The following is a 13,170-nucleotide window of genomic DNA, read 5'->3' on the forward strand; positions in this document are numbered from 1 at the left end:
TTATCTTAGGAAGCAGCGGGCTACACCACACGACCCGCTACAGTGCAAGCCAACAGGCACACGCACACACCAGTGGATGAGCAAAAACCGAGTCAATCTCAGCAGATGTTTTCTGCAAACGCAGCAGAACTAACAAAAAGCATCTCCAAAGACCGCATCAGTTTATGAACCAACGCCATTTCTCTGCTGCAGGCCTGAGGGCACAATGTTCTGATTGACACATGCTCAGGCACTCATGCACACTGCTGCTGACTCACAGCTCAAACAAAACAGCATCTTCCTTTTATAAATCACTTCTCCACAACACGGGAATCTTTTTTTTGGATGGATGGATATAATGCAGACACACACACTATGGGCTCCATTTTCGTCACCGCTAAACCCCTTATCCCTAAACTTCTTTGCCTTTTTTTTTACTATTTTGCAAAACATATTTGAATAGTTCAACTAGCCAATCTACATTGATGTTGTGAGCTTGTAGACTGGCCATTTTAACTATTCAAAAATGTTTAGCAAAATAGTAAAAAAAGGCAAAGAAGTTTAGGGATAAGGGGTTTATCAGTGACGCAAATGGAGCCCTATAACTTGTTTTTATCCTGATTAATTGTCAGGTGATATTAAATAAAACACCAAATTAATTTGACCTTATTGACACATTGATCTTTAGTGTCACTTTCTTCCATTTGGACCCCTGGTGTTGCCCGGACCCTACGTTGATAAACTGAGTTATTGGAAGCAATATGCAGGATTTGCAGCTCTATGTAGTACTGTAGATAAACCCCTTCGGGGCACCTGCAGGTGTAATCAGCTACACTTTTCCTAACCAGCCCTTCCCCACATTCTCCAGGCTCCCTAATGTTGCGGAAAAACTGCACCAGCAGCGTAAACGGGAGGCAGGAGCGCGATGTTCCCCTTTCTTTTTTGACGCAGGAGTTAGAATAAGGTGTCAGTCACGGGTAAGCTACAGTGGAGCTTCGCTGGGGTAACTGTGAGTCAGAGACATTCAGAGCAAAGAAAGGTGGTGGTATGTGTGTGTGTGTGTGGGGGGGGGGGGGGGGGGGGTTCATGGATAATCAGACGACAGACCCTTTGCATTCATGGGTCTTCAACAGGGGGCCCCTGGCCCCTAGGGGGGGTCCTCAGTTACTATATAGAGGGGCCACCAAAGTGTGATAAGAACTTTAGTTGTACTAAACATAAATGTCTGAAAATACAAATTAACACAAGATAATGTGTAAAGGTATAAATAAATAATAAATTAATTTTCAGAGGCCAACTCCTTTCACCTGTGCAATTTCCAGCCTCTGCCTCAGCTAATTGAGGCTCAACCAATCAGGCTCTGCCAGTGGGCCGAATTTATTGCCAAGTACACTTTTCAGTTTGCCGTCTTCACACACAGGCACACTGCAGGCACATACACAGATCTCCATGTGGGACACCGGCTGACAGTTAAAACGGGTGCTATGACAACGTATATCATTAGGTTCCCAAGTTGCATCGTTCCCAAGTAGGCCGGTGGCCGACTGCGACGGGCACGTACAGGTCTAGTTTATGACACCATCAAAGCTGGAGCATCACTGGGGGGGATTTAACACATGGTTAAATGTGATGTATTATTTTAGAGATGGTAATGGTTAACCAACCATGTAGTTAAGTTTAGACATGGGTTGGTGGTTTAATTGATACATTTTCACTAAGGTTAGAGACTGTTAATATGGTTGAGTTAAGGCTGTAATTATTATTTTTGTGTGTGCGCAGAAAATGTCATTTTAACCAATCTGTATGGTAGAGTTACTAATAGCCTGGCCTGACCAGACTAATTAATATCACTGTGTATAGAATAGATAAGATATTATTCTGGAACTTCGGTGTGGAAGATTTATTTCCAAGGGGCGCTTACAAACAGATTCCAACATCACAGCAAAAAAAAGTCTCACTTTGAATAGTTGGCTCTGATTCGTCACAACTCGAAACAAAATGTAATTAAAACTGAGGAGTGCCACTGTGCCAGCAGAGACCAATATCAGCAGGCCTAGGGCACTTTTTGTCTCCACCAGACTGAAGGCATGGGGAGAGTATGTTTTGCACTGTGTGTCCGTCTGCTTTTGGTATTGAGGGGAGTTTTTTGTTATGGTTCAGGCTTTTGTACTCAGTCGCAACATGTATGTTGACAGTGGATGGAGGTCTGAGCTGTAACCGTACAGATCCAGAGGGGAATTAAGCAGGGGTGTCGGGTGTCCCATCTCAGGGCAACTTTATAGTCTGGTCATCATAGAGCCATTGCTATATGCAGGAGTCAACTCACAGGGCTCTCCCTACCAGGATTACCACAGAGGCCCAAGAGAATAGTGTCGGCCTACGCAGACGACATCAATATTTAGAGACAATAGAGAATATTTTCTCGTCAATTGGTTGTGAATTTTCTTGACGGTGGTGTTAAATTGTTTGGACTGTTTATTGTAATTCCTTCAATTGCTGTAACCACGTGAGGATTTTTGATGTTCGTAGGATAGGCATTTATAAGCTTTCAGCTTCAGCCTATTCCTTTTGATCACCTCCAGTTCCTTTTGGTTATGTAACCGTGTGTTAACAAATAAGCTGTTTTGTTACTGTGAAGATGATCAAATAAACTAAACTAAACTAAATATTTAGAGACAAAGGGATGTTCAGGCGCTAGTGGATATCCTGGACATATACCAGAAGGCATCCTCGGCCAAGGTAAACTGGGAAAAGAGGGAAGCCTTACAGGTTGGGAACTGGGCGGAAGAGGCAGCACCCAGTCTGCCAGGGGGGTTTCATTTGAAAATGAAACCTTTTATCAGGCATAACTCATGCCTCGTTATTTGGCAAAAAGCCATGGCACTTGTTTCCACATGTGCCTTGACTCATGGGGAACACATCTGGGACTTTGACCTGTAAGCTCCGCCCTCAGATTTTCCGCCATTTTGAGCAGAAAAACGCTTATACCTGATTTAACCGTGCAGTCGGTTTTCACAAAACTTGGCAATATGGTAGAAGGCTATGCCAAACGGTGAAGACGCGAAGCCCACGACCATTGGCCAAAGGGTGGTGCTAAAGCACTCAATTGAAAATGCAAACTTTGAACAGGCATAGCTCATGAACCGTTTGACCATCAGCAATACAACTTCGATACACATATGCGTCTCCTCTTGCCGAACAACTTTCGTGTTCTGACTTTTGACCTGTGACCTTTAGATCACCCTACCTAACAGACTACAGTACTTAACAGATCACACATGGACCAATGATATGCACGAGTCAGCAGCTTTTGTAGCTTGGTAAAAGGTGCTAATGGGGCAGCCAATCTATTGTTGTCGAAGCAGATGTTTCTATCAACTATCCCCGGTAAACCTGTTATGCAAGTAACCACTGGATTTGGGAAGCCTACTTGATGCCTCATGGATCTAGGGGGACGTGTTCTAGCATGCATGCATGCATGTGCACCGTACTGTGCCTGTGCATGCACGTCAAAGGTTTTTGAGTGGTGCAACCACTCCGACTCCTATAGACATCTATGTGTTTCTCTGGGTGCCTGGGTCCCTGGCTTGCTTGCTGGGTCTGTCCGAGCACGAAAATAGTGTTTGGTTGGTTTTCACAACCAAGTGTCACTGTTGCGCAGCCTAACACACACACACACACACACACACACACACTATACTTACTACATATTAACTGCATATATCATGATTTGGGGTGTTACAGTACAGTACAGTACAGACTAGAGTACAGTACAGTACAGCAGACTGGGACCCCCTGGGGACCCCCACACGGTCATTTCTCGACCGTTTCGGACGCGGGGCGGCCCGCCGGAACCAGGCTGGCACCCTGGCCGCGTTCCTGTGGGTCTGGAACCCACAGGAACGCGCCCCCCCCGGGGACCCCCACACAGAGTTGCACCACTCACTTCACACGGTTGTGATTTTTGTTGTACCACACCATGGTACCCCGTGCAACGAGCATGACACCACTGGATATAGGTCTAATTTCTATCAGTTGGGTAGTAGATCTATATGGACGGCACCTTCAAGACCTGCCCAAGGCCGTTCTATTTTTGCCACCATCCATGGCCTCTACCTGGGCAGGGCGGTGATGAGCGGCAAGACGGAGGACCTCCATCATTTTAAGAGGAGGATCGAGCGGGTCACTGAACAACGGTAAGTGTGTGTGTGTGTGTGTCTGTGTGTGTAATATTTGATGGAAACCTGAATAATCCTGACAGAGTCCTGATGGATTTCGAAAATTGGGCTGATTTTCATTGAAATTGGCTGACGGGCGGAGCTGCCAGCAACCCGCATTACCGGTCGTTTCTTCACTGAGCAACGTGGGGATGAAATGTCAATGGGCCGTGTGCTGTGTGTGCTTGCATGTATCCTATATTTCTTATAAATCTATGATTATTTCAGGTTTCCATCACAGATGGAACCCACGGGTGGGCAGGTGCCATGCATGCACCCTCCATTTGGGTTTTCATCCGCCTCTCAAGGGCGGACAGAAGCTGGTGGATACCGCGTGCGCCATCGCTGAACGCGGGTCTCCACCACCCCCCTGCAGCGGAGGAAATGGCGACAGCTGGAGGAGAGGTTTAAGAGTTTCACTTTCTATTAAAGAATAATTAAATAATAAAAGGCCTTAAGCATGGGGTCCAGGGAGCAGGTGGCCTAATGTTAGCTTGGTCATTTGAGTGGCATCCAGAGGAGAAGGAACAGAAGCACTGACGTGGAGCATATGCAGGGGGAGTGACGATCTGAGGCTGAAATGCAGTGGACTGGCGTTGTAACTTGTGCACAACAAAACTGTGTTCACCTAACATTAACATTACTATATTTGTTAATGACTAATATTAATTATCGAATTATTGAATGACAGGCTTCGGTGGCTCAAGCGCCAGTAGACCGCCAAGGACCAATTCAGGACCTTGGAGCAGTATTGAAGTTCAACACTGTGACTGCATCCATAACCTTTTGTAGATTTTGAGGTATTTCTTTATTTTCGATTTTCAATACTTTTATTTACTTTTAAAAATCCTACTTTTTCTACCCCCAATTAATTAATTCATATTTTTGCTAGCACCATAATACTGTGTTGATAATCTACTGGTTCAGTGTCAACTTGTGACTTTGTCACCTATAGCAAGTGAGCACACACACACACTCATGCACGCGCCCACACACACACACACACACACACACACACACACACACACACACACACACACACACAGGTCCCCCCATGCAGGCAACAGGCAGGCGATGTGTGATGCTCTCCACTTGGGCTAACAAGCCAGTAATGGGAGGCGTGCAGCGCAGCGAGTTAAGTTCGGAGGGAATGCTGTTAGATTTCAGCGGGAGCCGAGCCTGCAGAGCTGTCTTAATAAGAGTCCTCCACGTTTCAGAGTGCCTTGTGGATCAATCAGAATAGGATAGAAGCCCGCTCCCACAGGGACGGATTAACTCCCACGAAGGCTCCTGGGCCGGTATTTGTTTTGCCCCCAATGAACAGCCAATGAAGGGTCCTAGGAGCCCTAGCCAGGAGCCATAGGAGCCCTAGCCAGGGCCTCAAACCCAGTACTGCACAAGAGCCAAGGGCCCCTGGGCCACGGCCCCACTGGCCCAATGGCTAATTTGGCCCTGCACTCCCAAAAGTCCACAGGTGTTAAACGCACAAGAAATGGAGAATAAAGGTCAGGCTCACGCGGCAAAGGACTCCCTGCCAGTGCCAGCTCCCTAGGTGCATGTTCTTAATCCTCCGCTGCCTGCCAGGCAAACTGCCTTTGGACCATGTGTGTGCGCGCGTGCATGTGTGCGCACGTGCGTGTGTGTGTGTGTGTGCGCGGCGGGGGGCTTCTATAGCTCACACTACCGAACATATGTGTTTTCAGAAGTGTTTTAGAAGATGAAAGAGAATTGGCTTTTCTGATTGCCATGTAGGGCGTTCCACATGCTGCTCGTGTGGCAAAAGCCCGGTCACCCTTGGTTACTATATAGGCGTGTCGTACAGCCAATCAGTGTCCTATAAAAAGAGGAAGGCACTAAGGAACTCACATTTGAACTATTCAAGTGAGACAGCTGTGGTTTTCGTTACACACACAACCCGAAAAATGGTGAGTAAGTCGCTGCTGAGTCTTTTAATATTGATGTCTAAAACTAATGATTCATACTGTAGGCTATGCAACTATATAGATCAACGACTACCTGGCTTGTGTCTACCTGTGTGAACCAATAGAACCATTCAGCACATTCTGTTATAGGGGGGTTTGCATGACCACATTTTCATACCCCCAAACCAAGACCCTTAAAACAAACTGCAAGATGTTTTCATCAGAATAGGGGACATTGCTGCCATATTGACACGGCTAACAAAATACATTTGTACAAATGGCTGATCTAAGGTCACAACACATTGCGAGCTTGTATTTTGGCTATTTTTACCTATACAAGCTTTTGGCAATACACAGGCTGTGCAGTGTGCATTGGCTCATTGAAGGCTCTGCACTAAATGGAACGCACACAACATTAAAGTGGTATGTGGTTGATGTATTTCTAATTGGGTTGTTACATTGTGATTATCAGACAGTCTACATTTCCCCAAAACATAATGTGCATGTAACTACAGCACGAAACCCCATTCCAGCACAGGTGTTTCTCTCTCTCTCTCTCTCTCTCTCTCTCTCTCCCCCCCCCCCTCTCTCTCTCTCTCTAATTTTGTCTTGCCACCCATTCAGAATCTCTTACTGTATATTTAACATTACCCCCCCATTTCCTATGCAGGGGCGTGAATGTATTTCAATCCATATTGGCCAAGCCGGAGTGCAGATTGGTAATTCTTGCTGGGAGCTGTACTGTCTAGAGCATGACATCCAGCCTGACGGACAGATGCTCAGTGAGAGTGATATTGTAGGTGGTGACTCCTTCAGCACCTTCTTCTACGAGAATGGATCAGGAAAGTATTCTGCCAGAGCTATCTTGGTTGACCTGGAACCCACTGTCATCGGTCAGTTAAACCATTTACCTTTACATTTACTTCACTCACAAAATGCATTTTTCCCCTTATCAATTGCTCACCCCATGAAGCCTTGAATTCATAGAGATTCTTTTGTTTTTATCGCATTCCTGACCCGAAAATCCCAATAGTTAATTGGAGAGTGAGAGACCAATCTTAACCTATTAAAAATGTGTCACTGTGCACGCGGCTGCAGGCTTGTAATCTGCTATTTTTGAGTGGTGCAAACCACTCCAACAACTGGCTTTGTTAGTACCCGTGTGTGTTTGTGCCTGTACGGGTGAGCATGGTTGCTATGGTTAGTATGTGACGTCACTGTGACACTTTATAACAATAAATGTGTATTTGCACCACTCAGTTCACACGGGTGTGATTTTTAAACTATTTTTGAAAACTCTAGTGAGAAGTGAGAACTAATGATTTGGAATGCATTTGTAGAATCAGCCTCAGGTCTTAATGGGTTAAAACATTCTCCTTGAAGCTGGCTTTATATCAGTAGGCCTGCCTCTCAGTGATTAGTGAGTTCTTTTGGATTTGACCAATATTGAATTATTGGCTCAGGAATGATACAAAAATGAAATCATCTGTATGAATTCAAGGCTCTTGGGGTGAGTAATAATTGATATGATATGATTTTTATGTACCGGTATTTATTAACTTTTTATTAAAAACGTAAAAATGATTGTCAACCATTTCCTTTAAACCTTCCATTCACAGATGAAGTGCGTACAGGAACGTACCGCCAGCTGTTCAACCCTGAAATGATGATCACAGGACAGGAGGATGCAGCCAACAACTATGCCCGTGGACACTACACCATCGGCAAGGAGGTCATTGACCTGGTGGAGGGGAGAATTCGCAAGATTGTGAGGGCCTTAATGAGTTTTATTTATTAGCAAACTGCTTAAATGCATCTTTAACTGATTAAAGGACTTTATTTTTCTCAGGCTGACCAGTGCACTGGCCTCCAAGGCTTTCTCATCTTCCACAGCTTTGGTGGTGGCACCGGCTCTGGTTTTACTTCCCTGCTAATGGAGAGGCTGTCTGGTGATTATGGGAAGAAGTGCAAACTTGAGTTTGCCGTCTACCCGGCTCCCCAGGTAACGAAAAAACTAAAACTACAACTTAAAAATCACACCCGTCATCATACATCGTCTCATTCCGACCAATCACAATTTAACATCTCTCATCATCTCATTCCGGCCAATCAGAATTTGCGTCCTATACCCTAACCTTCGTCTTCAATGTTTGTGTTTGTACAAACACTCAAAGCTGGCCATTCCCCTGGCGCCCCTCAAAAAACTAGTTAGTTAGTTAACTAGCTACGAACTAAATAAAAACTAGAAAAGGATAAGAAAAACAATAACTAACTGAAACTGTATTGTGTGATTACAACACTAACTAAAACTAGCTGAAATGATAGACAATGCCCTTAGTTTTAGTTTTAGTCAATTTAGTTAATCTGTACTTAATCTGTAACTGAATATTCTTTTTTTTAAATGAGTTAAATTACTTTTCTTGAGTTTGTATGACACAATACTTTTACTTTTCAATCCTGCACCTGACAAAGGGCACTAACACTAATACAAAGAAAAACTACTGGTAAACTAAAACTAAGCGTTGTCACAAAACTAAATAAAAACTAGAAAACCTGCTCTAAAAACGAACTAAAACTATTATAACCTTGCCCAGGTGTCCACAGCTGTAGTGGAGCCCTACAACTCCGTCCTGACTACCCACACCACCCTGGAGCACTCGGACTGTGCCATCATGGTGGACAACGAGGCCATCTTTGACATCTGCAGGAATCTGCACTGTGAGAGGCCATCCTACCTTAACCTCAACAGGCTCGTCAGTCAAATTGTGTCTTCGATCACCTGCTCCCTTCGCTTTGACGGAGCCCTGAATGTTGATCTGATGGAGTTCCAAACCAACTTGGTGCCTTACCCTCGTATCCACTTCCCTCTGACCAGCTATGCCCCAGTCATCTCTTCCGAGATTGCGTATCATGAGCAGCGGTCTGTTTCCCAGATCACCAACGAGTGCTTTGAGCCAGCCAATCAGATGGTGAAGTGTGATCCCCGTCATGGTAAATACATGGCCTGCTGTCTGCTGTACCGTGGAGACGTGGTACCCAAAGATGTAAACTCTGCTATTGCTGCAATCAAGACACGACGCAGCATCCAGTTTGTGGACTGGTGCCCCACAGGCTTCAAGGTGGGCATCAATTACCAGCCTCCCACGGTGGTTCCTGGAGGAGACCTGGCAAAGGTCCAGAGGGCTGTGTGCATGCTCAGCAACACCACAGCCATCGCTGAGGCCTGGGCTCGCCTTGACCACAAGTTTGACCTCATGTATGCCAAAAGGGCCTTCGTCCATTGGTATGTCGGCGAGGGGATGGAGGAGGGGGAGTTCTCTGAGGCTAGAGAGGACATGGCTGCCCTAGAGAAGGATTACGAAGAGGTGGGCGCTGACAGTGTCTGCCGGGGGGACGAGGAAGAGGAGGAATTCTAGGCCACTCTTGTTTTCCGGTTTGCCGTTGGCCGGAAGTAATGGAATGGAATGGCCTGAACCTTTTAATGGTCCAGGCCACCTAATCAGGGCCAATTGACATTATTAGTTTCACCTGCTGCCCAGTAGAGCATAGCACATTCAGTGCAGTTTTGTGCAGTCTTTGCTCAGTGTGCGTGCGTCTAAAGTACAGTAAGTTGCTGAGTTAATGTTATTATACATTAGTACTGAGCAATCTTTTGGTAGAATGTAGTTGTTTAGAGTTTAGACAGTATTGATATTGGTGTATATTTTGAGTGATGTGTTTGATGTAACTTATGAATTCTAACTATATGAATTGAATAATCCATATGTATACTATATGCTTTTGTGTTTTTACTGGAGCATGGGATCTTCTGCGTGTTTGAGTAGATGTGCGCTGTGATTGGCCAGTCGCTGTGATTGACAACCTAAACCTAACCCTAAACCTAGACCCTTTCGGGACCTTCGGTTACCTTTTCTGAATTTTGACGGCGGTATTTTGGACAGCGGTACCGCCGTTCAAAATTCAGAAAAGGTAACCGAGGGTTCCAAAAGGGGCTAAACCTAACCCCAGTAAATCTATACCTAAACCTAATATAACCTAACATACAAAAAGAATTATAATTATATTTTTTCTTAATTATTTTAGGTTTTCTGAGCTCAATTGCATCCAAAAAAACGAATGAACTTTTAACATTCAATAGATTTTCTGTGGTCTGGGGTTTTCTGGCTGAAACAAGTGCTCTGATTTTCCTGCGGTTTGTGATGTCACAGTCTGCAAATCCCATATATGTGACCAGGTCTAGCAAAATGGTCCTCATCTCGCCTATAATGAAAAGGCAGAAAATCTAAAATATATTTTTTTTTTTGTGATTTTCGTTTTTTTTTTTATATTAACACAGTTTGAATGTTGAAGAAGGTTTTCATTCCAACAGATTATTGATTTGGGCAAATTAAATGTATACATTTATAAGTCAAAGTAGGCTAGCCAGCTCTAGGTGTTGAAATGTTGTGAACATTCAAAGGGGATTTTCTCAGCTTTGGGTAAAACGGCACAATCATTTTAAAATGGTCATATCTCCTTCAAATATTTTCCAATTTCACTGAATGATACATCATATGAAAGCTTACATTCTGTACTTTAATAATCTGTAAAAAACTGAAAAATTACTCTGGTCGAGATGAGGGCCTATTTGCCAGACCCGGTCACATATTTATGTCAATGGGATTTGCCAGCAGATGTCACTGTTTTCACTGTTTTGCCTGTTTTCATTGCAGCTCAAAAGGCTTCCAAACCCCAGATAACTCCAGACCACAGAAAATCCACTGAATGTTCAAAGTTCAGGTATTTTTGTCTGTAAAAGGTCATAAAACCTAAAAGAAAATTGAAAATTTTAAATAAATGAAAATGAATGTCATGTCATGAAACCTTTAAGCCTAACCTCAGTAAAACTAAACAAACCTAAGCTTAACCCTAACATATAAAACTAGTGGCTGACTGGCTGGGGCTCACTGACTGAAGATACCATGCAAAGTGGTTTTACTGTTTTATGTTGATAGGAACCACACCTACTGTATAGATTAGACCCTTAAACCTTGGACTGATTCTTTATGATCACCTGTTGAGGGTAACAATTTAAGAACCGGCTAGTAGTTTTGTGTGTAGTTTTGTGATCAGTCAAAGTTGTGCTGTGATTCGCCAGTAAGTCACTCGTGGCATCGTGGCGTGCCTCCACCATATTGAGCTCCAATATGGCGACCTCAATATGGCGGATACATGTCGCAACACAGAAGTGCAGCGGCGAATGAGGCGTCTACCTTTCTATGTCTATGGTTGAATATACTGCCAAAGAAAAGGCAGGACTAAGGGCTGCACAGAATAAATGATGTGTGTTCGGGTCTGCACCAGCAGCACCACTACAGGGAGAAGGGGGGGGGGGGGGGGGGGGGGGGGGGAGTGCAGCTGAGAGCAGATTTAGAGGAGCTTTGAGTACGCCACATATACTAAGAAATGGGCCAGTGAAATAAACACTTTCTCCTCCATTAGCAGTCCTCGCTCAAGCCATTGACCCCCCTTAGAGGCAGTATTGTGACTCATAGCCTAATAGACTGCTAAATTCCTGAGAACCAGTCAATGCCAATACAATATGTTCAAATGTCTACTCTACATGAAACCTCACAATCCTTCAGCTGCTTTGCCATCTAAATGGATACCAGTGTAGTAGAACTGTGACCTGGGTCAGTGTGACTGTGACCTGGAGACTCAGCAGGCTAGGAGGACACAGCTCATTACACCAAAGCTCCACCCACTGTGTTGCGTTGTGTTGCGGCTATGTCATTGACAGCGTCAAGTTGGCGTCCGACCTGCTCCATAGATAGAAAGGTAGTAGACACTAGACACCTCATTCGCCACTGCAGTTCATTGGAGTGACATGTATCTTATGTCCATAATGGAGGCTGCCAGATAAAGAATTATATAGGTATGGCTTTGCACACATGTTTACTTTGGTAAACATGTTCCAATTTTGGGGCTCTGGCTCATGGACTATAGTCATTAGACTCCCAACCAACACTTCCTGGGTGGGATCATCCCGCCGTTGCCGCCAGTATTTTTCCAACATCCGCGGACTAGGCCTACTTTTTTTGGCCGATAAACAGTTTTAGACCGCGATGGAGGTGCACCGTCTCAAGTGAAGAGATGAGACACCACCAAGTGTGCTAAGCGTGTGAGTTGCCATGTCGGACGTTGAGAAGTTCGCTTGAGCCGACTCAGTGCCGTCCGAGTTGCAGCCCGTTAGGCACATTATAGTAAATCATCGTCCCCCGGAGTCGCGTAAGTATAGGGAAAGTCGCAAGGGGTCTGTCACCATTTACGCAGAGCCGGCTGGCACCATTTCCATGCTCGCGAATGAATACACATGACTAAAGGCCAAGACAGAAATAGAAACCTGCATTTACCGTCAGTGTCACGCCTCATGTCACACCTTCATATATGGTCACGCAACTCACGCCTCGTGACATCACGCCCCGTGACACGTCACGCCGCCATATATGGTCGTCTCCATATATGAAGATCACAACACTGACCTTATCAAACCCTGGATAGCCATACATGGAGAAGACTGGATCATCACCTAGATCTGCATATATGGAGCCAGCCAGCAACTCTACATCTGACCTCACACCCTTAGATCTCCATATATGGAGCTGACCTGTTCTGACATTCCATGTTGACCCTCCCCACCCGTCCTTCCTCTTCGATGTCAGCACTGGATATCGCTGTTGTCTCCATAAATGGAGCTATAGGTTGTCTCCATATATGGAGCTCTAGGTGAAATAACGAAGGCTTTCAAAAGGTAATCTCTACTAGTACCAGGCATGTCTTCATAAACAAAGTCAAACTGGAGACATAATAACAATCAACTGGAGAGTAGACCATAGTAATAGAAATCCAACCAGAGGATAGAGATCTCAACAGGGCCGGAAATTAAGGTCTGGCTCTACCTGGATGCAATTTTTGTGGCCCGAAGCCTCGCTTGGCACACATTTTACGCCAAAAAAAAGGAAAAAAAAGTTCCATATATATGGGCATTCCCAGCTGATACCCTAATACAATCC

General features: G+C 44.8%; 1 protein-coding gene across 1 annotated transcript; it reads left to right on the forward strand.

The window, feature by feature from the left end:
- Positions 1-4,110: 4,110 nt before the first annotated feature.
- Positions 4,111-9,534, forward strand: LOC306914292 (tubulin alpha chain-like; the record flags this gene model as incomplete). Its single annotated transcript, XM_079491289.1, has 5 exons — positions 4,111-4,175; positions 6,743-7,011; positions 7,738-7,886; positions 7,968-8,120; positions 8,713-9,534. 5 exons carry the CDS (start codon positions 4,111-4,113, stop codon positions 9,532-9,534), a joined length of 1,458 nt encoding a protein of 485 aa, XP_079347415.1.
- Positions 9,535-13,170: the final 3,636 nt, after the last annotated feature.

Source organism: Electrona antarctica, assembly GCF_951216825.1.
Source record: "Electrona antarctica genome assembly, chromosome: 21".
NCBI classification, from domain to species: Eukaryota; Metazoa; Chordata; class Actinopteri; order Myctophiformes; family Myctophidae; genus Electrona; species Electrona antarctica.